The 26,828-nt window shown below is 43.7% G+C and overlaps 1 protein-coding gene across 9 annotated transcripts in view; it reads right to left on the bottom strand.

Annotated features, from left to right (window-relative positions):
- The window catches only part of APLP2 (amyloid beta precursor like protein 2), a 49,304-nt gene that overhangs the window by 5,626 nt on the left and 16,850 nt on the right, over positions 1 to 26,828 (bottom strand). For 4 of the 9 annotated variants that reach the window (XM_064397890.1, XM_064397896.1, XM_064397891.1 and 1 more), the window contains exons 2-14: positions 21,602 to 21,775; positions 20,233 to 20,362; positions 15,389 to 15,501; positions 13,653 to 13,822; positions 12,570 to 12,796; positions 10,820 to 10,987; positions 8,742 to 8,857; positions 8,079 to 8,153; positions 6,746 to 6,904; positions 6,174 to 6,302; positions 2,278 to 2,377; positions 1,567 to 1,737; positions 965 to 1,000 (exon numbers count right to left, since the gene is read on the bottom strand). In XM_064397890.1, coding sequence (XP_064253960.1) covers positions 965 to 1,000; positions 1,567 to 1,737; positions 2,278 to 2,377; positions 6,174 to 6,302; positions 6,746 to 6,904; positions 8,079 to 8,153; positions 8,742 to 8,857; positions 10,820 to 10,987; positions 12,570 to 12,796; positions 13,653 to 13,822; positions 15,389 to 15,501; positions 20,233 to 20,362; positions 21,602 to 21,775 — 1,768 coding nt within the window. The remainder of the gene's footprint in view (positions 1 to 964; positions 1,001 to 1,566; positions 1,738 to 2,277; positions 2,378 to 6,173; positions 6,303 to 6,745; positions 6,905 to 8,078; positions 8,154 to 8,741; positions 8,858 to 10,819; positions 10,988 to 12,569; positions 12,797 to 13,652; positions 13,823 to 15,388; positions 15,502 to 20,232; positions 20,363 to 21,601; positions 21,776 to 26,828) is intronic. The other 5 variants (XM_064397893.1, XM_064397898.1, XM_064397894.1 and 2 more) reach the window with 2 other exon arrangements.

The following is a 26,828-nucleotide window of genomic DNA, read 5'->3' as shown; positions in this document are numbered from 1 at the left end:
CATTGTACACTGTTCCACATCAGGGATGAAGGTGACTTGGATTTGCAGAGAAATCTGGATAATGAGAATAGTTTCAAGCTATTTGGCTTTCACTGTTTTACAAAACCACATGTGCTCACATGAAATGGTTATTACCAAAATCTTTTACTCTCCTTTGAAATCTACACAATATATTTGGAACCAAAGGCAGATTAAATCACTGGGTTTACTCCACACACAGCTCATGCAGCACTACTCTGCAAGAGCCTCCCTTTTCCACTGATTCTTCCCTGTTTTCATATCACTAACAGAGACATTATTTAATGCTAGTATTTCTATGCTGCTCTTAAAGCTGCTTTTTAACCAGGCACTGCGCTACTGCAGAATTAATCCTGAGTTAAGGGAGAAATGGAAAATCACACACACTTTGCTGGTATGGAGAGATGCTATGTGTGAGAAGGTGATACCGAGGAAAGCACAAACATGGAGGAGGAATCTCCTGATTTATCTGTCCCATACTAGCTGCACTCCGTAAGGACATTTAGACTGTCCTGAAGAACACTCATTTCCTGTTTAGTGGTGTCATGGGGCATCAAGGACAGGATCCACAGGAGGCAGAAGAGCCTCTGGACTACTCCCCACCAACACAGCAGGGCTTAATCTGAGAAGTGTCACAAATGGAGAGATGCAAAGCACCACTGCAGACACTGGCTAAGGCCACCTTCCCCAAGGGCAAAGAGCCACTTCAGGCACTTCAAGACCCTTGTGAGCCCATCACAGAGGAACACACACACACAACTGGATGCTCAGACTAGCTGGCTTCTTTAACACTAGGCCTAAACAAGCAAAACTGAACATGACTGATCTAAGTGAAAGCAGGGAAATGAAAATCAAGGTGAGTATGGAACTAAAATGAAGCTACCAGACACACTGAGGAAGTAGGAGAGTGATCAAAAGCACTGTGAGGGAGCAGCTTAGAACCAACCTTTTTTCATTGGATGGTACAAATCCGGCTGAGGATCTAGCAGGAGGGAAAACAAAAACAAAAATAGCAGAGAAAGGAGATTAAGAGAGAAAGGAAAAAAGCCTTGTGCATGATTTCTGACTCAGACCCTGGGAAAAGCTTTTAGTCTACAGCTTTACGCTCAGGACTCTGTTCAAGCGTTTTTAAAATAAATACACACGCACCCACCAGCTGTCAACATCCAATGATACAAAAAAATAGACATACATATTTAAAAAAAAAAAGGGAATTCCTTCAGCCCTTCAACAGGTCACAGGCACGAAGACTTAATATTACACAAGAATGGTTTTGTTAAAGACTGAAATTCCAGAGTCAAGATGCACTGTAAAAACTTAACATTCACTGCAAAATTAAAAGAGAGGACAATTTTACGAAGAGAAGAATCAGAAAATAATTAGAACAGCTCAGCAGACATAACTGGCAGCACTGCTTCTCCAGTGAGTGAGGGGTCCTGTCAGGGTAACAGCTTTACATCACCCAAAAGGATTGGAGCTTTCTCTGTTCCAGATGAACCTACTGTCTAAGGAAAACCACCAGTGAACCCAGGGCTCAGTTCCACATACCTTCACTTTCAGGCAAGGCTGGGAAGGTTTTCACCTGGAACGGGTGGAAAGGTTTGCCATCCAGGGGAATTTCTTCACTCTCCTCAGAGCTCACTCTGACATCCACCTGGGACTCAGAAATGGAGGATGTGAACTGATCCATGTCGGCACGCTGCTCCTGAAGCAGCTCATCTGAAAGAAATAAAAGGAATTATTACATAGGCTGCATGAAACCTGGCAGCAACAGAGAAGGGCAGATGGTCTGAACCAGGCTGAGGCAGGACTGCAGGGGAACACTGCTCTCAGGGCTGCCAGGTTATTTTATCTTGCGTATTTCATCTGGAATTCTCAGTAAAGGCATTGGTTAGAAATGCATTCAAATAAGGGCCAAGAAGTTTGACGTGGCAAGAGGTTTTGGCAAGATGGGACTAACCTATAAGGTGAGAAAGCATCTGGGTTTTTCTATGAATCTTTTTCATCTCCCTTAGAGAGACAGCTTTGTTATTCTGAACATTGTTGACTTTTTCTTAAATGGACAGTGAAAATTCTTGAAACAAGCTATTCTAACTGGCTATTTTGTAACATCCAGACAGTATCTGCCCTGAGCCCTAGCCCAAGGGCTTGTTGTTGAGGGCACCCCCTCAAAGGAGAGAGCAATCTTTAGGGAGCTCATTGGATATAAAAACTTGGGAGTCTTAACACAGCAGCAAAGGGACTGGCATTCACACTCACCAATCTCATCCTGGATTTCTTCAGCCACATATGGCACCTTGTAGAGCAGAGACAAGCTTTGATTCATCCGTTCCTCAATCACATGAAGATGTGTCATCACCTGCAGATGTAAAAGAGTGTGTTGGAGTAAGCAAACACTGTCAGTCACTTCACAGTACCAGTTCTTTTCCTTGCTCAATAAAATATCTATTACTGGTGGATCTGCCATGACAGGCAATAGGGGACACAGATCCATCCAGTCCAATTCTCTGACCAACGCTCTCACACTTCACTGGAACTGGCTATCTGTAGACAGTGCTCTCAGGAGTTTGGGAAATGTTGGGAGTAAGAGAGGATTCAGCTGACTCTCACTGTAATCAGCTCTCCACTGCAAACACTAAAATGCCACCAAAGCTGGTATTTCCCATATGCCCAACACAGTCATAATTCATCTCCTGTAGCAGCTTTATTAAAATGGATTATCATTCCTGACTGCTAGAAAAGATATAGGCAAAAGGAGTAGACAGGCTATTTTATCACCTCTGGTTTCAGAACAAAGGTGCCTTTCAAACCAACTGTGGCATGACATTTGTCCTACACACATTCATTGGCAGCAGCGGTCTCCCTTCCTTTGAGAAATACATTCAAGCTCTGGGCAAGCTCAAATCACTCCTCCTAAGCACATTAAATCCAGTGGTGAAGTCAGGCCTGACCTGAAGAGGGTGCTGCATAATCAGGGATCAAGGAGAGCAAGGAAAACATTTATGTAGATACCCAAACATTGCAAAAAGCTAGAGTGTCAGATGGACCTGTTTCACAGTCTGATGCATTCCTGACCTTTAAGAGCAAGGATGAAAACAACTTAATTCTGCATGTGGCAGCTTGTCAATCCAAGAAATCGACTGAGGAGCTTAAAAGTGCATGTGAAAAGTAAAGTGAATGGACATTGAACTGTACCACCCACATCGCTCGCATGTCGATTTGTTGACACTGCAGCCTTCAGAATGAATTAAGAACTGTTTAGGGTTTAGCTTAAGAACACAGTTCACACACTCTCTCCTGGGCTGTGGCAGCAGCAGAACAAAACGCTGGGCCAGGCTGTGCTTGACACGTCTCTGAAAATGTGACCATGAATTCCACATGGAGAGCCAAGCACCATCACAGTTGCCATCACTCCTCCTGGGGACGTGCACCAATGGGAGACCAGGAGACATGAGGTGAACGTGCGCTGCCATCACCCCGAAACAAGGTGGAACCCATGGAATCTGCCACCTCACAGTGAGGTTTGCTTCTGGAAAATCATTTTGACACCACTCTGCCCCTCACCAGAAGTGATAGCAACAGGCTCCAGACCCTGTCCTACCCTTAACCCAAGATATTTCCACCTCCTGGTTATACAGTTTTTTATGCTTTTTTTCCTCAGTGCTCATTTCTTCCTCTTGGCAGCACTAGATGAGCTCCACTGCACTGTCTCCCTGCAGCTCTCCATTCTTTCTTCGCCTTGCTTATCTTTTGTGCATTGCAGAATTCAAAGACACTCCAAAGCAGCATACCAGCCACAAACTGGGACTAGGAAAACATTCCTAAAGCTGAAAAAAGGACAGTGAGTTCTCTCATAACCTAAGACAGGGCACATCCTTCCAAACAGATCTTTCAGTGTTAACAGACCATTCTTGAACCGAATTTTCAATTGGCCTTCCAGCACACCTTCCACTATTTTAAAACAAGTGAAAACAAGTATCAAAATAATTCCAGAGTATCTGCAAGTACTCATACAAATACAAAAGCCAGGTCTGAAGGAACATATTCACATATGCTACCCAGCAGAAGAAAAATGATCATCAGGCTGTTCAGAAGTAAAATACAGTATAATGGTGTAGTGGGTCTAGCACTGGTCAAATGCCAGCACACCCACTAGAATTACTCATTTTCTGGCTCAAAAATAAGGATCAGGAAGAGAGCAAAGCAGGCTCAAAATTTTAAAGAAAACTTTACTAACAGAACTAAAAGAAAAAAAAATAAAAACCAGAAGAAATCTTCAAAACACTTCTCTGACCCCCAACTTTTCTTTTTCCTACTGACAATGTAAAGAGAGAAATTTGATATTTTCAGTCAGTTTATCACTTTTAAAATAACCTTTCTTTAGTCTACTTAGGAAAAGGAGTCTCTCCTGCCATGCCATGGAGACTTTTCCACAAGAAACAGTTCTCTTGTGGTTTTAGTTTTCATGGATAGCACCTTCCGGAAATCGGCAATCGTGAAGTCCCTACCACGTTCTGGTAGTTTTCCCACAACTACCACCATGGGTCATTTCAGTTTATTGGGGTGCAATTTTAAGGATGAGCTGTTCTAGTATAGAAACAAACGCTCTCTTCTTTTATCTCTGGGAACAGAGGTTTTCTTCTTCCATCCCTGGGGCAAGGATTTGCATCTCTCTCATTTCTCTCTGTTCAAGCTTCTCATTGGATCACAGTTACTTCCAACATCTGCTTGCCTCAACGCAGGTGCCTCTGCTCATAGTCATGGTGAGAATGCTACATAGATCTCCCCAATGCATTCCATGAGTTACAGGGGAAAAAAAAAAAAAAGCCAGATGCAGCAATTTTATTTTCACCACAGCCTTACAAAAGAATTTCAGCCCAAGACTAAGGCATGTCCTCATTCTCCTCCCATCTGGCATTTGACTCTTTCTTCACTGACCTTGGTGTCTCCATGTTGTTTCCTTTATGTGTCTTCACCCTTTCCTTTTCTCTCACTCAAGAGAGGATTGATGTCAGCAAGTTCCATCTGTGCACTAAAAAGAGTTAATATCTCTGCCGGGCAGCGGCCGCTCTGGCTGCACACCTGTTCTCTGGCCCCTGCCGCGGTCAGTCCCAGCCACAGGGCTGCAGGGCCGCCTCTGCTCTCAGCCGCGTGATTTTCTGCGGTGCCAGCTGAACGGCTCGGCGGCTCGCAGCCGGAGCAGGGCCCGGCTTTGCTCTGGCCAAAGCCAAACGGAGCCGGCCTGGCCCGTCAGCCGTGGCTGGGACTCGGCCTGGCAGAATCTCAGCCAAGCCGCAGGCTGAGCCGGCCGGGCTGCGCAGCGCAGCGAGCCCGGCCCGGCCGCGCTGCAGCAGAGCAAGGCCCAGCCTGGCCCCGCAGCAAAATGGGGCCTTGCCCTGCGCAGCTCCAGTTACCTGCTTCAAAGCCAGAAACAAGAGTTTTTTCCAGGGCTTGTTTGTTTTAAGTGCGATTTCACAAAGGCACACTCAGATCTCTTAAGTGGTTTGACAGGGTGTCAATACAAAAGACTAGCCAGCTGATTGGCTCTCTTGGGTCCTGAGCAAGCTGTTAGCAGTCCACACAGAGAATCACTTGCATAATGAATGGATTTTCTTACAAATGGCACAACATAAACCCATCAAAACAGACTTTCTGATAAAGCTACCAACATTGATCAACTACTTGCAAAGGGTTATGATTTGTACTTCGGAAACCAGGTTTCCAAATAACACTGCAGAGGCACAAGAGAATTCCCACAAATGCCAAACAAAGGCACTATGATGACCAAGGCTAAGGAAAGAAACACATAGACACTTGGAAGAAATGAGGAAGCCTGTTCAAGAAAACCAAGTCCCCAGCAAATAGATTTCCGGGTGCTTGATAAAAGCCAACATAGAACTGATACTGACCTAGGTCTAAACCCCTCAACTTGCCACTGTGACCAACAATGTATAAAACAGAGCTTCAACACTGACTCGGGCACCAAGGAAAACCAAGCAGTGAGCATGTCTGGTGACAGGAAGTAAGCACAGGAGCGAGGGAGAGCTCCACAAGGATGAAGCTGCTGTAGTACCCAAAAACACACATCTTCCAGAGCCTCCAACAGCCTCAGGGCTGGGCAACAATAGTTTCCCTTGACAGAAACCCCCTCGTACCTGGGATTTCATCTGCGCGGCCTTCTCCGGATCCACTGCCAGGACGTGCTGGTAGTGGCGGATGGTGTGCAGCCTGTCCTTGTTCTCAGCACGGACATAGCGCTTCAGGGCCTGCAGGATGCGGTGGGGCTGCAGGACAGGAGCAGGGAATAGGTCAAACCACTGGTATCAACCCAAATCCACAGCTGAAAACAGCACTTAAGTTGTGAGCCTACTTCGGTGCTGGACAGATCTATCACCTACACTCGCCCCTCGGATTTTTTTTTTTTTAATTAAGCCTGTTTGATTCAGAACACTTAATTTTAAGTCTGTATGACTCAGAACATCACACCTTATGAACTGTGCCTTATGGACAACAAAGCAGAGGTTTTTTTTCCCCAGGCAGGAAGGAGTGGGAGTCAATTACAGACCCACTGCTAAGTCTGCAGCACCAATTTCCACAATGAAGCAGCTTTCCTAGGAACCAATTCCCAGTTTCTGCAAGTCACAGGCAATCTTCTCACCAAGACACTCCCACCTGCCATCCTATCCAATGCTATCCTACTAGAAAAATGTGTTGGGAAGAAACTCACACGTGGTGGGTCAGCCTGCAGGGCAGCCAGGTAGTTCTCCAGGGCAATGCGACGGCGATCATTCAGCATGGCTTCCACACGAGCCAGGTGAGTCTCCACCAGCTGCTGCTTCTCACTTGCTGCTTCTTTCTCTAGAGATTTTACCATGGCCTGGAAGTGCTAGAACAAAGAAAATAATCTGTGTGAAATGCACTGTGTAATCAACACCATCTGAAACTCCTCAGAACTAGCAAAGACTGTAAACCTCTATATCCAACCCATTTACAGTCGGGAGAGAAAGGAATGGAAAAATGCTGATGCAGATTTCATCTCTGCAAATTCAAGTAGTGATAATTTGCCTTCTAAACTTCCTTCACAAGCCATTTCAAAGGTCTGAAGAGTGAAAAGGACTCTGCACATAAAGACCATGCTGGGGATGGGAGATTCAGGCTGTAATGAAGAACTGACACAATATTAATTCTTTCCCTCAACCCTGCAATATGAAAACAGGATTGATCCCTCCAGCCTGGAGCCATTAATTTGAATTTGCAGAAGTTTACAAAGGTATTGCATAGCAAATTTTTCATCTGCATGCCTTCAGATCACATCTCTCTGTATTCTTTTAGAAAGGTCATAACCCTCATCTCCAAACCAACCAGAATAGTCCACTAAGTGTTCTGTTTCAACAGGGATAATGACAAACTTTTGCATTTGGACATAGTTCTAAACAATGACTTATATTAAAAAATGCAGAAAGAAAACGGTGTTCCAGGATAAAATCCAAAATAGGCTTAAAAGCTGGAGTCAATCACTTTGTTGCATATTGGTACGAGAGAAATTCACAGAGCTGTCACTGCCAGAAGAGCCTTCCTCTAATGATCCCACACTGCAATCTCTCATTAACTTCACAGTCCAACTGAACTCTCCTCATAAGGCACAAGATTAGCATTTTGGCAGCAAATCAGCTATATCTGCTGTCTAAGCTGTTTTCATTAAGTCTGGCCAAGCAGGAAATGTGTGCCCTGAGAGCCAGAGCTGACTCTGAACCAGGTTCTGAGGCCAATGTTAGTGCAAAACAGGCCAAAGGTCTGAAATTACAATTTGGCTCCACTGTTGCTACGCTTGAGGAGCAAGATCACTTTCTACTAGTGTGTGTAGGAAAGGACCTGGCATGGTATCAGATAATCTCCAGTTTTAAGAACAAAGCAAACAATTGAATCAACACTCCTCTAAAAGGCAGGTGTTGACAGCTGTTGAACAGCAGGAAGGCTGTTCTTGCATCTCAGTTGTCTTTTAGCTCTGAATATTGCCATCTCTCTCAGTAACTTTCCCCTTTAGGTCCTTCCACTCTTACCTGGATCAGAGTCTGCCTTTCTGCCTTCGGGAGATTAACAGCCTGGTGCTCTGCTTCCTCCCACTCCTTTTTCACCTGGCCAGGAAAAGGACAGAACACATGAACAAAGACACAAATTTACACTTATGAGCTGATTTGCCTTCATAGGCAGATCCTAGCACAGCCTGGCTGGGTTTTGAAGACACAAAAGAGCTGTTGCAGGGTTTAAGCCTAGCACTTAATCCCTCTGAGTAACAAGCCAAGCTTCACAGAATCCCAGAAGGGTTTAGGCTGCAAGGACATCCAAGATGAGCTGGAAGGCTCACCCTGTTCCACCCCCTGCCATCAGCAGGAACACCTTCTACTAGGCCAGATGGCTCCAAGCTCTGCCCAACCTGGTCTTAAACACTTCCAGGTATGGGGAATCCACCACCTCTCCAGGAAACCTGTGCCAGGGCTTCAGCACCCTCTGAATAAAGAATTTCTTCCCAGCATCTAATGTAATTTCTTTCTCCCAACACTGGAGACGAATCTGACTCCCACAGTGTGGTCATACTGAAAGAAACACACAGAAGGCTGGAAACTGGAAAGCAAGTCACTTCCACCAATTTTTCCAGTAAAACAGGGGCAGCAGCCTGACACACTAACAATCCCAGAGCACAAAGCCTGAAGGCTGACACTCACCCGGTCCATGCGGTTGTGGTGCCTGACCTCCAGCTGCTCCTTGGCCTTCTGGAAGCGAGCATGCTCATTGTCATCAGCAGGGGTTTCGAAGTAGACATCCACGTCATCAGTTGGCACTGCGTGAAGAGGGAAGAGTAAGCAGGGTCAGAAACCCGCAATCCTGGACTGCAGAGTGCAAGGAGAGGAATCTCCATGCCTGCCTAATTAGTAGTCTGGCAAGCTGAGCCTACTGGACCACCACCTTCCAAAGCCCATTTTGGAATCTCTACAGTGCCAATTTTCTGTCCAACATCAGCACCATCAGCCCAAATGGCAGCAGTGACCACAGCTTCCAGCACTGTTTGGCCTGTGCAGTGCCGAGGAGAGCAGCACTCAGCTCCAGAAACACAGTGCCTGGCATGACAGGATAAAGAACTACTTTTCCCTTCCCTTCCACACTGGCTTTGGATGGTTTAAGTGACATTCTGTACATTAGCTGTTCGCTGACAAGCTGGCTCCAGACATCATTAATATGATTAGGGAATTTGACAATAAATCTGCACAAAACCAGTATTTTACACTTCAAACCTACCTTCCCTCCCAGATGCATGATGCAGGACTTACAGGCAATGATATCAGACAAGACAGCAACAGAAGGAGACTCAGTATGACAAAGTGACTTGTCCCTACACTGGATGGTTTGTAACTTCAAGACATCCAAATTCAACAAGGGGAAAAACAAAGTTTCAGAACTGATAAACTTCATAAACAAGCATCTACAGAATCCACATCAGGGGCTCTGTATTCCATACACTGCAGTTCACAAAGTGCTGACAGTGCTCCTATGCTATGGTTTTAGGAACTACACATCCCAGAGCTTTTCTGAAAGATCTGTGGCAAACATGATGCACTCTGTTGTCACCCTTCACCAGAGGAAGGGCACAAAGGGACAGTTAAGGCAACCTGTCATCCATATTAGTTGTTCAGGTGGAAAACCTCCAACATGTCATCAAAGACAACATGTTCAGAAAAAAATTACCCGGCACTTCAGCAGGAGCACTGGGTAAGAGTTCAGCATGCACTGCACCCACCAACCTTCCCTCTAACTAAGGGGAAATGATGACAATATACAACACAAGCACTATTGTTGTGTGCAAGGGACGATGTCATATCCGTCCCATATTCTGGCCCTGCTCCTGGCATTTCTGAACCAGGCTTGGACACAGAACTCTCTTCCCAGCCCCAATCCTTCTCTAACAGGACAATCTTTACTACAAAAACCTCCTGACATCCACATCTTTTCTTTCACTGCTTCAGTTAGATCAGCCCAACCTAAAGCACTTGCATGAAACACATTTTGTAAACAGGATTATGGCTGTACACTCAGGCTGCCAAGCCCCAGATAACACAAAAAAGCCTTTCAAAAGCTTTAATGGTAGCTGAAGTGGAAGTGCTGGAGTTCAATAATAAGATTAATAAGGACGTTAAAATGTTTTTGGTAGTTTTATCATCTGACATAAAAGCCAGTTGAAACTGGTGCCAAAAACCTTAAGCACTCAAAAACACAGATTGAGTTGTGATTTGTATTTCGTACCAAGCTGAAAATGGGAATATCACTCCTATACTACTGGTATGGTATTTTCCAAAATTAAAATAGCAAGAAAATGCCTACTACCAGGAGAACAGTAGCCTGCTTTTCAGGACCTACTGTCAAACATACGCATGGTAACACGACTGGACAAAGCAAAGTTTCCTTACAGATATTTTGAATAAAAAGCCAGTTAGGCAAGAGGTGAGAGACAGTCAGAGACAGCCCCTGGTCCCTGCTATAAATCTGGAAGAGGACAGCTGAGCCCTCAGCATAGCTGCAAGTCACCAGGGAGTACAGACAGCATATGGTGAGGGGCACTTTCCCAAGGAACAATCACCCTACAGACCTAGGGAAGTGGAGACAGGAGGAGACTGCTGCAAAGGGACAGACACCAGAACCAAAGGAATAAGCTACAGATGGATCCTCTATTGCCCAAGGGAAGGAGGAGACACCACATGCTAGACAGACAGTGGCCAGCTGCAAAAGGCCAGTGGGAGGCAGGACTTACTCATCTTTTTACACACAGCCATACAATACTCCTCTGACTCAAAATTGTTCCTGTTGCCTCCGCAGCCTCCATATATAAAGCGAATGCATTTTCTCTTGTTAGGATCGAAGTACCAACGAGGCATCACAGCCCGGCAGGGCCCTGTCATGGCCTCCTGGGAGCAGACAGCTGTGTGGAGACGGGTGAGAACATGAGCTGGTGAGGAGCACAGCCCTTGCTGAGCGATTTACATGATGCAGAGGTGGCTCTACTTCACACCTTCCTCTGAGGCACTGGCCTCAGCATTGCTACTGCACCAACCCAAGGGCTTCTGTCAGTTTTGGAGGGTTTAACATTCCAGTGCATCTATCACAAACTGGGAGATGCCTGCACGCGGTGCTCTGAAGATAGCCAAGCACCTCACTCTGTCTCTACATGGAGCTCTCATCTGTGAGAGATTTCTCCAGGGCCAGGGGCTGGGACAACAGGAATCTGTTCTGCTGATGTCACAGCATTATGCCCCAGCTGCCTCAGTGAAAGACCCTCCACTCTATAAAACCAGCAGCATGAAAAGCCAGTCAACTAGGGACGCTTAAAGCATCAAAGGATGTCCAGTTCACTGCACTCTGCCTGGACAGACACTCCACATCTTACAGGGCAGGTACAGAAGTAAGTGAAAAAGGTGGCTAAACAAAGGGATTGATCTCCATGCCAGCCTCAGACACTGAGGTTTTAAGGTCTGAAACATCTATGGACCAAATATTAAAACTCCATGTAGCCATGGCACGTGGAATGCTTCATGGTGAGCCAGCAACAGCAACTGGGCTGTTTTGAGGCAAGAGAGCAGATATAATGGATAAATTAGCAACTGTTCATGGTACTTCAGGGAAAAAAAACCTGTATACCCCCAAAACAGACACCCCAATCATATTCTTCCAAGCCTCTTACAAAACCTGCAGATCTGCAGCAGCCCTGTACACATGAGCTAAGCCTTGTTTCAGCAAGGAAAATTATCTGCAGCATGCTGGCATTTTACCAAAAAGATGCGAGAACTGCTGGCAATGATTCAGTGATCTGTAGCTAATTTAATTTCATTCCCTCTCCGCTCCTCCCTCCTCTGCAGACACTTCTACATGCAAAGTGTAGGACATCACATAATGCTGAGGCATCACACCATGAACCCTCTGCAAAGGCACCTACCACTCAACAAAAGTTGCCACCAGCACAGTAGATTATGCTACTGCAGAAAGTCTATCTTAACATATACTAAAGTTGGGGCAGTTGTACTGGCTGACTTTCTTTTGTGGAACAGAAGTATTTTGCAAAGGCAGCACCAAGGATGTTCCTCACCCTTAAATGACCAGACAGCATATCTGCAGAGCATGGCTCACCACTTTCAGCTTCCTCATTTTAAGCTGGTATAAACCACCAGATTTTAAATTTACAGTGCACCCCAAATGGTCCTTTAAGATTTTCCAAAATTGCAGATATAGCTTTTCTGACTCATCACTGCACCTCCATGAGGTGCTTGCTCAACATGCCACACACTGGGCTTCCTGCCAGCAAAACTGCCGTTTATCTGGAAACATATGGCCCATGCTCTAGAGAGTTAATTTCAACACTTGAAACAAGCATCATCAGCTTTCCACTGTTTGCTAACTTATTTGGCAAATAAAACTCCTAAGTAGCACTTACTGACTTGAACAAAACCCCATCACTAAAGGAATGATCTCAAGGGAGCAGAAGGCCTGTGGACTGGAATGTGTCTTACATTTCATGTCACTGCTCACTTCTTTTTCAGCCATAGCCTTGTCACTGCTGGGCTCTGTGGGGGTCTCTTCATTGTAGTCATCAGCCTTGTAGCTGTCATAGTAGTAATCACGGTCTTCCACCACGTCCTCCTCCTCCTCTTCCCCTTCATCATCATCATCATCATCCTCATCTTCCTCCACAGCTGTTCCTGTGAAGTCTTCTACACCTGCCTCTGTAGGGAACTCACTGGAGGGAAACAGATAAATTAGGGAGTAAGGTTAGGGCTAACCACTTTGATGTACCTGAATAGCGAATCTTTCCATCTGTTCTAGAAACACCAGAAATGGGAAAAATAAGTGTACTAACTATTAATTAGCCTATCACTCACAGCAAGTGGACATCCCTTATTACAGACACTCCTGTTACTGCAGGCAGAGTTTCTCCATGGCTCTGGCTTCATGCACCCTCTTTCCATTTTTTAAAAAGTGAAAGTCTAACCTTGAGTCAGGCTCCTACTGTAGAATCCCAGAGTGGTTTGGGTTGGGAAGGACCTTTAAGCCCATCTTGTTCCATCCCCTCCCCTGGGCAGCGACACCTTCCACTATCCCAGGTTGCTCAAAGACCCATCCAACCTGGCCAGGGATGGGGCAGCCACAGCTTCTCTGGGCAGCCTGTGCAAGGGCCTTACCATCCTCAAAGGGAAGAATTCCTTCCCAGTATCCCATCTAATGCTCCCTCTGGCAGGGTGAAGCCATGCCCCCTTGTCCTGCCCCTGTAGGCTCTTGTCCAAAAAGTCTCTCCAGCTCTCTTGGAGACTGTTTAGGCACTGGAAGGGGGTCTAAGCTCTCCCTGGAGCCTTCTCTTCTCAAGGCTGAATGAACCCAACTCTCTGCAGGTATGAAAGGAGAGGGGGTGTTTAGCTCCTCCAGTAAAAGGGGAACTGCAAAGTCATTTGTCCTCTTCAGGCTTAGGACAGTTCTTTAGGAAACTCAAGCACAGAAATTTGCTCAATCCTCACTACAAGGGAGTTGCTTTGTGAAATATTCCCAAGCAGCAGCTTCATGTGCAAAGCTGTCAACATCTACACCAGTAAGAACTCTACCTCTTGTAAAGGTCATAGTCTTCATCCTCATCCTCTTCCTCTTTGGACAGAGCCTCATCCACAACCTTAGTCTGAGGGCAGCAGACATATTCTGTTCCGTGGAACTGGTCCACTCCGCAGGGCAGCAGCATCCCATAGCTGTGCAGGATCATCCCTTCTGTCAGACAGGCCTGAAAGGGGAGCCCATTCACATCAGTTCAACATCACGCTCTTCCTTTGGATAAAGCTCAAGTTTGCTTATCAGAGATCTCAAGAATGGTTTAAGTTTTACAGCAAAACCAGCAACATATGACCTAAATCTGAACATCAAAGGAGAGTGGAAACTTGTAGTGCAAAAAAAAAAACCCAAACCAACCCCCCCGCCCCCCAAAAAACCAAACAAAATAAAATCCCAAAAAAACCAAAACACAACAAAACACAAAAAAACCCCACAGAAGTCCCAGATTCAGAAACACCCAGTACTTCCCGGTGTTAATATTTCACACCCCAGCCCCAACAATTGATTGTCTGTCAACCCAGCAAAGCTCAGGGAAAAAAACCTAAACATTTTGTGCCAACTCAAGGGAGAACACTTGAAAGAACCAGAAAGGGTTTTCTTTTCTGGGCTGGCCACTTCATTAAACTTTATCTATTAAACTTTACATGGTAGCAAGTGAATAATTACTCTAATGGACTTTGTGTCAAGATTATTTTACCATGCTCTAAGATGAAAATCAATCAGATAATTCAAGAAAAAGTCAAATGTAAAGTACGTTTAGACATTATGTCTATGCACTTCTCCTAAGCAAAGGAAATACTTACCTTAAAGGTGCCTGGAGAAGAACGAAAAGCTTTATTATACCTATCAGAACCCTTTTGTGCTTTGCTTTGTTACAGCACTGATTTTAAATGAGCCAAATATTGCTGGAAAAGTTCTCCAACTACATTTAAAGTAAATGATTTTTCAGTTTTCTAGACATTAACAAGTTTAACCTCAATTAAAAGACAATTCCTCTAGTACACCTTTATTTAGACAGATTTTTGCTGACATGATTTTAAAGAAAAAGGAATTTTAAGTGGAGTATCCTTAACGTCATCTGGTTAACAACTGGTCTTTGTGTTGCTGTGTCTGCAATTGTTACTTTTACAAAATGGACAAGTGCACATTCTGTCATGATCTTGTTTTTATTATCCCAGCTTCAATTGGGAGTGCAGAGCTTTTGCAACAGTTTAGCTAGTCAGATTAAAAAAAAAAAACACCATCCCCCCCACCAAAACCACGGGCTAGATTTATTCTGAGAATATAATCCATCTCTTATGTAAAACCTCTACTAATCAGTCCCAACAAAATTCAGATTGTTCCCAGGCAAGCCCTCCCAACCAAATCCCCAGCAGCAGAAGGTACATTAAAGTAAAATGTGAACTATCCTATGCCCATTGTATCTCCTGGAAAAAAAAAAAAAAGAAAAAAAAGAGGGATGAACCATTGGTTAAAGCAGTAAAAGCAGTATCCCAGAGAGATGATTTGAATTCCTAACTCTGTGACATGGATAAGCTATTTAGGACAGCTTTTCATTAAGAATAACTCAATTACTACACAGGTTTTTTAAGTCACTTGAATACTTTCAATTTTTTATTTTCTTGCTATCTGCCTCAGTTCATTGACAGGAACATGGGAACAGCAATATAGACAGAAATACTGCTATGCTCCAATGAGAGACCCAGAATAAACACTCCTGTCCCAGTGGCTCCATTACCTCCTTTGCCACAGTGTGCCAGTGCTGGTGGCTTTCACACACATCCATGCGCTCCTTGTGGAAGAACCGGCACTTCTCGGGCACCAACAGGACATCACTTACAAACTCACCCACTGAAAAACACAAGGGCCACAGTTCATATTAGTCTAGCTTCCAACAGCAAATAAAGCCTCCCGGAACTCCCTCAAAGCGCACTCTGTGCATGTGTGTAGAGGTTTCAGAAGAACCAGGCAGAAATACCAATTTAAGTGCAGCCATTTCTGCTTGCCAAGCCAAGTTTCTTGGCCAACACAACTATTAATGGGGTCTAGCGCTGGTCAAACGCCAGCACACCCACTAGAATTACTCATTTTCTGGCTCAAAAATAAGGATCAGAAAGAGAGCAAAGCAGGCTCAAAATTTTAAAGAAAACTTTACTAACAGAACTAAAAGAAGAAAAAAAAAAACCAGAAGAAATCTTCAAAACACTTCTCTGACCCCCAACTTTTCTTTTTCCTACTGACAATGTAAAGAGAGAAATTTGATATTTTCAGTCAGTTTACCACTTTTAAAATAACCTTTCTTTAGTCTACTTAGGGAAAGGAGTCTCTCCTGCCATGCCATGGAGACTTTTCCACAAGAAACAGTTCTCTTGTGGTTTTAGTTTTCATGGATAGCACCTTCCGGAAATCGGCAATCGTGAAGTCCCTACCACGTTCTGGTAGTTTTCCCACAACTACCACCATGGGTCATTTCAGCTTATTGGGGTGCAATTTTAAGGATGAGCTGTTCTAGTATAGAAACAAACGCTCTCTTCTTTTATCTCTGGGAACAGAGGTTTTCTTCTTCCATCCCTGGGGCAAGGATTTGCATCTCTCTCATTTCTCTCTGTTCAAGCTTCTCATTGGATCACAGTTACTTCCAACATCTGCTTGCCTCAACGCAGGTGCCTCTGCTCATAGTCATGGTGAGAATGCTACATAGATCTCCCCAATGCATTCCATGAGTTACAGGGGGAAAAAAAAAAAAAGCCAGATGCAGCAATTTTATTTTCACCACAGCCTTACAAAAGAATTTCAGCCCAAGACTAAGGCATGTCCTCATTCTCCTCCCATCTGGCATTTGACTCTTTCTTCACTGACCTTGGTGTCTCCATGTTGTTTCCTTTATGTGTCTTCACCCTTTCCTTTTCTCTCACTCAAGAGAGGATTGATGTCAGCAAGTTCCATCTGTGCACTAAAAAGAGTTAATATCTCTGCCGGGCAGCGGCCGCTCTGGCTGCACACCTGTTCTCTGGCCCCTGCCGCGGTCAGTCCCAGCCACAGGGCTGCAGGGCCGCCTCTGCTCTCAGCCGCGTGATTTTCTGCGGTGCCAGCTGAACGGCTCGGCGGCTCGCAGCCGGAGCAGGGCCCGGCTTTGCTCTGGCCAAAGCCAAACGGAGCCGGCCTGGCCCGTCAGCCGTGGCTGGGACTCGGCCTGGCAGAATCTCAGCCAAGCCGCAGGCTGAGCCGGCCGGGCTGCGCAGCGCAGCGAGCCCGGCCCGGCCGCGCTGCAGCAGAGCAAGGCCCAGCCTGGCCCCGCAGCAAAATGGGGCCTTGCCCTGCGCAGCTCCAGTTACCTGCTTCAAAGCCAGAAACAAGAGTTTTTTCCAGGGCTTGTTTGTTTTAAGTGCGATTTCACAAAGGCACACTCAGATCTCTTAAGTGGTTTGACAGGGTGTCAATACAAAAGACTAGCCAGCTGATTGGCTCTCTTGGGTCCTGAGCAAGCTGCCAAGGTCCTTACATGGAATCACTTCCGTAGCTCGTGGATTTTTCCTTAACTACAATCCAAACTATATTAAGCCACGACAATATGCTTGAGGGTTTGGTATAGTCTTAAATGCGACAAGCCACACCAGCTCTAAATATTATTATTTATGAGAATCTAAAAGAAAAATAGAGCCTGAGAGAGTCCAAGGTAAAATGATGAGCATGGGGTGATCCTGCTGACCCCAAAATCTGAAGTGAATGCAGAGTTCACAGCGCAAGTTAATACACAGTTGTTCTTCCATGAAAGAATTGACTGAAGATATTTCACCCAAATCTTTGAGACGACTGTGTCTGCACTAACAAGTTTCAAACTACTGAATCACCTATTTTCAAATGAGCTGCATCATACCAAAGTTCCTTCATGCTGTCTGCTGCTGTAACAGCCTGAAAATTTTTATATGCTAAGAGTGTTATCTATGTTTTCAGTATCTGAGCAAGTCTTGTTCGATTTTGTTTTGGTTTTTTTTCCAGATGTTTTAATTCAAGATCAACTGCAGCACATTCACTACCTTAACCAAAACACAGAGAGCTGCAAAATAAACTACAAAAAAACTACACAGCCTAAATTTGCTGAGAGTCAGCAAACACATTGCATTCCAGTATCTAGATAACTACAACCTCACTAGCATGAGGAAGCTTTGGCACAATCCTTGTTCCAAACCCAGACTTTTGCTTTTGAGGAAGATGGGAGAGAATCTCTCTGCTGTACAGACTCTACTTCAGTTGGACTTAAAAGCTATTTAGCTTAAATTTCCATCATGGTTCAGCTTGGTACCAACACATCTGAATTACAGATCACAACTAAATGTGCATCACGTCCTGTTCTTACCCAAGAAGTCCCAGCAAACACTGCCACTGGAATCCAAACATGAAATTTCCTCCAAGCTGAGGTTTTTCTCTCTTTCTTGCAGATTCAAATGCTGCATTCATTAATTGTAAAATAAGGAGAGACGTAGATACTCTGAGAAGACCAGGAAAAGATCCTCAGCCCAAGAGTTTCAAAGCAGCATTCCCTGTACACATGACCAGCAGCTTTAGGAGCTGTTTGTTAAAACTGGAGAAAAGCTTTTAAGTCAAAGACTTTTCTCACAGGAAAAGACTTTCAGAAAAGACTTTTCCACAAAGCAGAATTCTTTGTCAAACCAATCTTTCACACCATCTTTTCAAAATATATTTTAAATATTGTTTGCATAACCAATTTTTTTGCAGCTCCTTACTGTTCATACTAAACAATCATGGATACATCTACAAAGTACAGAGAAGTTAAATAGTTTGGAGTTCAATTACCTAATAACTGAAGACTATGAAGTCCAATTACCTTCATCATCCCTTTGCAATTACTTACATTTTAAACTAAAAGAGAGATTGTATTTTCCCCATTTTCTCATCTCAAAACAGGCCAGTTAGATTGAGTTAATAATTCATCCTACTCTATCAAGAAAGGTTTCTGGTAAGAAAAGTAAAACTGAGCAAACTTTAAAACCAAGGGACTCGGTTCTGGGGGCTAAAGGCAGAAGATTCATGGGTTCTTCTCTTGACTTGTGAAATACAAAGGAGTTTTCCTTGTTGGGGGAGGGGCAGGGAAGATTAAATAGGGTATGGTGACAGGATCCTACCTCAAGGTCCCCTGTGTATTAATGCATCAAGGAAAACACAACTAAGAAAGGGAACAAAAACCCATAGTTTGACTATAATCCCAGAGAAATGCATCATCCATTAGCAACAAGTAATTTGTGGAGTCCTGATGACAGAGATTTTATAGACATATGGACACCAGACATGCAACTCAGATCTGAAAACCAAAGCTGCCTCACAGGCTGGAGCCTGCAAATCATGAACACTGTGAAATACACTAATGAAAAACGTGAATAAATAATTTAATGCTGATCAAATTTTAGGGCCGTGTCAGTAAAATCAGCTTATTTTTCAGCTGGAGAATAGGCTAGGGGAACAATTCTTTCTAAAAGAGATGACTCCTTATAAATCCAGGGATCTTGCTTTTCATCCTTACTTCCATCAGAAGTTCTCCTTATGAGCAGGAGATGATCATAAGAAGATCCTCATGATCTAGTTGGGCATGGTTGTTTCCAAAACCTGAATTTCCACATCTATAAAAACAAGCACCTTTCTCCCAGGATGTGTCCACAATAAATTTTATGTTTAATGAAGCGCTTTATTATTATATCACAGAAGGCATTACATAAAGGACAAAGCACACACATGGTTCTGCTGCTTTGCTGTATTATCCCATGTCAAATCACATGATAACCTGAGATAGGGACACAAATTATGAAAACTGGTTCCTACTGAATGCTCCCAGCAATCAGTTGGGAGAAAAAGAAAGCAGCTGAGACTAAGCTCACTCCTAAAAACACACAGTGCAGTGGGGCAGTGCAATGTCACCCACAACCTACAGGTCAAAAGTCACAAGTTAACCAGTTAAAACATGCTGCCTGATTCCAGTGGGTGGGGACATTCTGGAAAGCACCATGAAATCCATCACAGTTTATCTCATATTCTTTCACAGTTCAAAATGGGGACAGGAGATACAGCTGCAAGAAAAAGAGCCTCTTTGAAACAGCAAAGTTTAAATATAGCTATTGAAATAAAATAGAGATCTCTTGCCAAGACCAAGCAGGAAGCCTGAGCACACTGATCATTTAAGTCTCCAAGGCAACAAAATATTAAAGCTTCACAAAAATAGGATCAAAGTATTAAATCCCAGTGTCTTTGTGGTACTCAGATACAATAGTCTTCAGGTTTTTTTTATGGCATTTGCAGAGAGAATGGGGATTTGTTTCTCATGCCAGGCACCATTATTCTACCACAGCTGTTACCAAGGTGTCGATCTGCCCCAGAAAGGCAGAGTTCCATCTTGTGAATCTTGTGGAAAGATAAACATTTCAGAAAAAAACAAAACAGTGGAAGGTGTGGAAATGACAACCTGATACAAGACAAGCCTAACAAACTGAGTTGCTCTCTCCAGAAGAATCCAGGAGGCAACTCCTTGCTTCTCCCACAGGAATGCACAGCACACCCACAGCACACACTCACCCAGGCACTTGTACGGCACGACGATGTGAGTGTGGTCCTTGCATTGCTTCTTCCCACGCTTACACCAGCTGTCAATGCTGACGGGCTGGTTGGCTTCTACCACGTTGGTGATCTGAAGGTCTGGGTACATCTGGGGAACAGCACACAACGAGAGGTTTCTCTCCAGGAAGGACAGAGAATGTGAAGAGCAGCTCCTACCAGAGTAGTGAGGACAATTCTCTACACAAGAACAACTCCAACTTAGGAACAAGTTGGAGTTTGCACATGGACACACAACTCTACTCTGGATCAAGCTCAGGGCAGGTGGAGACTAAAAAAGCTACAGCTGTTTGTCACACAGGGCTTCAGAAATAGATATGCCACTGCCTTGAGGCAGGACAAAGCCAGGTATGGGCAAGAGCCTTCACTTGGCACTAAGCTGAGAAGTCTGGATTTGCACAGCAGTGGAGGAGGAGCATTTGGGTATTTGGGTTTGGAGGAGATGTAGCTGTTTAATTCTTTCTGGAGCAGCACAATACCCCCTGGAACAGCAATCACCAATAGGGTTTAGTAACATCTTCAGACTCTCTCATCACTTGTCAAATTATGCACCCACCTCCTCAGGTTTCCTCGTGCCTGGTCCGTTTATGATGTATTAATTTGATCCTTATGCCCTGGTCAAGTTCTCAAGTCCAGACACTGACTTATATATAGGCTTCTACCACGTGAAAAAAATGCAGCCCCAGTTATATCAGCCTTGTAAAAACAGTTGAAAAAGTTTTCCAGTCCAGACACAGTACATTCTGTTGCTTTCCCATTAAAAAAAATACACTCCTTGTGGTATTTTATGTGCCTGTCACCTCAGATGAGCACTTAAAGACACTGGACAAGACCCATATGTTACGGCATATCTGGAACACATTAGGAGATGATTATCTCCTTTTCAGTAAAGTCTAAAGACCTTAAAAATACTGACAAAATTTGATTAAAATATTTTTCTAACATTCTGCCTGATCTAAACACATCACTAAGAACAGCATAGCCACATTCTAACTAGAAGAGGTGTCAGGTTCCATTTTACACAACAGAAAGCAGATACTGGTTAACCAGCTCAGGGGCAGAACACTGGGGTAAAGCCCTGCAAACAGATGAAGATACCTGGACTTACAGACCAAGGATCTTCTGTGTCAGCTGATCTGAGGTAGTTTCTAAATCCCACTGCAGTGTCCTCTCTGCTCTTCCTGGACAATAACACAGCAGGACACTGCAGAGAATTGGACTAGGCAAAAGCAAGCGCATCTCCCGCAGGATTAATTTGCTACTGATCAGCTAAACTGGAATCCACTTCCTTCACAGCAGTGAAGATTCAGGATAACACAGAAAATCTCACCTCCTGGCAGTATTGCAGAATCTCCTCCTTTTTTCCAAAGCAGCTCTTGGTCCCAGAAGTGTCAGGTTCCCATTTCCCAGTCTGGATGTTCACATGCATATTTAGCTTCCCGCAGAACATGGCAATTTGAGGTTCTGCCACTGCAAACCCTGTCCCAGCATTGGCTGCAAGGGCCTGTGAAGACAAATCAAAACAAAACACCTTGATTGCATTATCTGATCAAAGACTCAACTCAAAAGAACCGGGAACCCTCTGGCATCTTCTCAGACAGCTCCTGCTTGATCCAGAATATCAATAGAGTCTTGCAAACTATTTTGTAACATTCCCTGAGATGGTGAGCCCATCTCAAGTTTTCACCAGCAAGGTGTTTGTTTTCCCAAACCCTGTTTTTTATAATTGAAACAGCTTACCAAAACCAAAAGTAATTCCCTCTAAAAGGCTGCACCTACATGGACTAAAACAGATGTCTGAAAAACTTACCAAATAATCAATACTAATAACTTCTGGCAGAAGGACCTCTGTGACGTTACACACAAGCAGGTATTACTACTACTAATAAAATAACTGTGGCCCCCTGAAAAATCCTGCTTTTTTTTGCTCAAACATACAAATAAAGATAATTTCTACTGAATCAGAAAAAAACAGCTGTGAAAACCAGCTTCTCAAAGGCTTGTGTCTCATTCACTGTACTCTTATGGGGAGCCGTTTCAGATGTGTATTCTGTGCACTTCCCAGACTGCACCAACAGACAAGAACCAAACTGCAGACTGATCAATGAAAACAAGGTCAGGGCCCCTTTCTGAAATCTTGCTGGCTGACCAAAAGAGGAAAAGAAGAGTAAATTAAATTGCAGACTTTTTTTCTGAGAAGACCAAGTGGATGCTGGGAGCTGAACATGCTCTCCTTAAATATCTACTAGCTGTTGTAAAACAGAAAGAGGCATAAGGCAAAAAAAACAGATGAACTCCAAAGCTCTTTAAGGTGTTTAGGAGAATGGAATCCATTTCAACTTCTCCAGATAGAAACAGCAATGCACAGCGTCTGCTGGCCTTAAGCTGCTTTTCCTGGCAGGCAACACAACCCCAGGCTACCAGTCCTGCCCTCATATTTAACTTTTTGTGCACTGAAAAATGCACAAGTTACTGTGGACACTGTTCACTCCCTACCGCCTGCAGACCCCCATGAACTCTTATCAACAGCTGTATGCTTAAAGGACATAAAGGGAACAAAGAGTAGAATTCAGCTGGACAACTTCTTTTTGCAGCTCTTAGTTACAGGATATTAGGAAAAAGAATATATTTTAATAACTATTACATTTAGCTCATTTTTCCCCCTTCCCCTTATCTCTCTGCCTGGAGATAAAACATTTCAACACTCAGTCAAGGATTGTTTAGTGCTGAACACAAGATTAGTGCTTGGAGGACAAAACCAACCTGAGCCACAAAACCATAAATTCAAGTATTAACTGCAGAAAAATGACCCCCTGAGTTTTAAGTACTATTCACCCATGCATCATTTAACAGAAACAGTCTTATACAAGGGTTTTTACTGCCAGCTCTGACCCCTCCAGCCAGCTCTGACCAACAGATGCTCATGACAGCATGTTTTAGCACAGACCACAAAGTAATGAAATACCAAACTACATGTAAGAGATATTACAGCATTGATGTCCCAGTATCAAAATGCTGCCAAATTCACATTCACAGTATACACAAGTTTACTGTGGGTACGTTTGTTGTACTCTGTCCTAAGGAAAAAAGAGTCAATAGTCCTGTACCTCCAGGTACAAGAGGAACTCTGAGGAATAGACTGAGGTTAGGAATATGGTGCAGTAACTTGGTTCTTGCAGAAATCAAGCCTTTAATAAACATCTTAAAAGTGAACACACAAGAACCTGCAACAAGTCTTGCACCACCCTCCTCCCTTATGTCTTTTCAGAAGAAAGAAGCAAATGTAGAATGATCCTTCAGAACTCCCTAAACACAAACTTTTTAAGAGGCCATTTTTATCTCTCCAAACAAACACCATTTTGGTACCAACAATCATTTTCCAAAGAGCACAGGACCTAACACACAGGAAACAATCCCCAAAACGATTTTGTTCAATGACATCACAAGCACATCCAAGTTCCCTAGAAAAAAAACTGAAAAGAAATGCAGATCAAGAACCCAGGAAGCATTAACCCTTGTAAGAACACAGGGCATCAAAAGAGAATAAATATATGTGCTATGATGGCACTGCTGATGCCTGAAATCTGACTCCTTCAAAGCAACTTAACAAGTCTGCAGCACAATAAAGGAACTTTGTGAGCAGGAGAGGTGCAGGATCCACTGAGAGGCCGAAACAGCCATAAGTAATCCATTCATCACACTTCTTGCATGAGCAAAACTCCTGTTCAAACACATACCAACCTCCTGAAATCATGACCACCCCCTATTTACACACTGATTCGAGGCAGTGTTTGTTTTTGCTGCCTCTCCAGCTTGCTCCCTGCAAAGGTATCTTTCCTCCTTCTTGGATTGCTCACATAGCTTGCATATCAGTCGAGTGCTGTTGCCGTAGCTACCAGAACATGCTAAGCCCCAATTCACAGCTGAACAAACTAGACTAATTACTTGCTTGATTTCATCACTTTTAATCAACCAGGAGAAATCTTCTCTTGAATTGCGCTGTTGGGTGAGTTAATGAAGTTTGAGATACATGAGTTGATTCTTTAACCCCAGGACCTGCAAGGCAAGGTTTTTGAGCAATAGGCTTCAATTTTTCCTCCACTGGCAATCCACTCCAACCCTCAATCATATAAGTCATTTAATTTAGTGCTTTAATCTCATTTTAGCTGTAACGAGAGAATACAGCACCTCCAAGCTTCATGGATGCCACACCTTTAACACTGACACTTAAACAGGTAAAAAGGTTACCTTTTGGGACCAAGGAACTTTCTGACATTTCCCACAATTGCCTTCAGTGTATGAAAACTGGAAGCGGATCCCTCAGGCTACACTCAAGCATCACTCTGCAAAAGGAAGGCTGCAGAACATGTAAACAGGCATGAAGCTTGGGATAAAGCCATGTCCTTAGTTAAGCCCTTTAGTACTTCAGAGAATTCACCCATTCCACATTGCAAAGGGATGAACAAACTGACAGCACATTTTTCCCTGGGAATTTCCCAGCCATAAATGGAAGCAGCTGCTTCTTTTGGTACTGGGAAGCAGCTATTCAACCCCTTAAATAAGCAGCCTGACAGATCTGGAAGGGCAACACATGCATGATGGAAGAAAGTTCACCCAGTTGTGTACGTCCCTATTGAGCATTATTTTAGTAGCTATTATCCTATTAATATATACACGTAACATAAGAGCAAGACAAATGTTACGTGGGAAAAGACTGTTCCATAAGCCATTACTTCCCTCACCAGAACTTGCATTTACAAGATGTTTTGGGAGAAACTGGGCTCTGCCTTTTGGTGTAATTCTGTAATCCAGTTTGCTTTCCAAGACCAAAGATGTCTTTCATTCCATAAACACAAATCTCTGGCCAGTTAATGTCAGTTAAATTCCTCACCCTGCCAGCCAGTGTCCAATTTATGGTCCTGAAACACTAGAATTCAAGCCTCTAAATCCTCCTTTTCTCTGATAGAAGTGTCTGCCCAAGTATCCTGGTTTTTATTTACTACTGGCCTCTTCAGCTTGTGACAAAGGGTTTGATGTGTAAGCATTACGCACCCTGAGGCCTGGGTTCCAGGTGCTAAAAAGGGTTATATCTGTTCTTTCTGCAAGTATCCCACATCCCAAAGGTGGGACACAAGGCTAGAGACTTTAGTAAGATAAAGAATGTTTTACATCTACCTCTGAAACAAAAGCAGTACATTGCAGTTCTGGTTTATAAAGACAAACATGAAAATGACATCCATGTCCTTTACCTTTTATTGCCAGGATCTGTTAAACATCATCACAACATAACTTATTTCATATGCTGTCCATACAGCTCCCTGCGGAATGCTATTCTGGAAAACCTTCTGGCATGCTGATGGGGACTTGAGGATTGAAGGATGATTGGAACTTTTCTCGTGTGAAGAGAAGCTGATAATTATAATTCACAGAAATTAGTTCCGGAGAGCTTTCCTTAATAGCATAAAGGTATCTGCAAAACATCATATTTAACTGAATTCTCCATTTTCAGTGAGGTCAAACATGACCGGAGCCTCATCCATCTAATCAGATTAGCCAGAATGAGCGTTTATTCCAACAAAACCATAGTGGATGGGAGCTTGAGAAGCATGGAGAGCCTGTGAGGAGAATCCACATCACCCATGCTTTCTATTAGGCTTCCTGTAGAGCAACACAAGAGTAGCTCTCTGCATAAAACCATAGAAGATTAAGTTGTTTTAAGACTGAAACTTCAGCTGCTAGAATTTATGAGCTGCTGAAGAAAGGTCCAATAGAGAATTGCATTGACTTGGTGGCCAGAGAACAGAATATTGGCTGCTGAGGGCATACCCTGCCTTAACTGACAAGGCAGGGCCCTTTGTAGGACTCTCTACAGGTGAGATCAGAATTCCTGCTCCTGAGAGTTACATGTATTCCACAACCAGCTGTTACTACACTGACAAAAAAAAAAAAAGCCAGGCAGCACTTCGAAAGATTACTTGCGCTGCTTGTTTTCAGTTAAACTAAGGCCCTCAAAAGCAATACTGGTTATTAAATCATGGTCCACGTGAACCACAAACTTTGGAACGGGCTGCTCAGCAGTGTCCTTATTCAGATAAATCACACTGCCCACCTTAAATTAAAGGAAGAACTTTTTCTGGTTTTTTTTTGTTTGTTTGTGGGGTTTTTTGGTTTTTTTGTTTGTTTGTTTTTTTAAATTACATTTCCTCCTCTGTCTGGGCAACTCTGCAAATCTCCCTATGTCAGTCCAAGACTCACAGATACGGAGGCTATAAATTGAACACTTTCAAGACCACTGAGGAATTCTAACAGTTCCTTTGACACAAAAACGAGCTCTGCTACCTTACCAGCCTTCCTGTGAAGGAACAGCCCTCCACGGCTGCTGCTTTTGAATGTATGGGGATTCTAATGATTTGCCCTTTCTGGGCTGAAAAATTTCTGTGCATGTTTGTGCAGGCACTCAACTGCTTCAACTGCATCCCCTATATTAGTGTTCCCTCCAGCTGATGTCCATAGGCCTTTTTGACAAAATTAAGAAGAACCACAGTCACAAACTGAAG

This window comes from Passer domesticus, chromosome 23, assembly GCF_036417665.1.
Source record: "Passer domesticus isolate bPasDom1 chromosome 23, bPasDom1.hap1, whole genome shotgun sequence".
Lineage (NCBI taxonomy): Eukaryota > Metazoa > Chordata > Aves > Passeriformes > Passeridae > Passer > Passer domesticus.
Note: the sequence above shows the minus strand (reverse complement) of the source record. Positions and strands in the feature narration are given on the sequence as shown.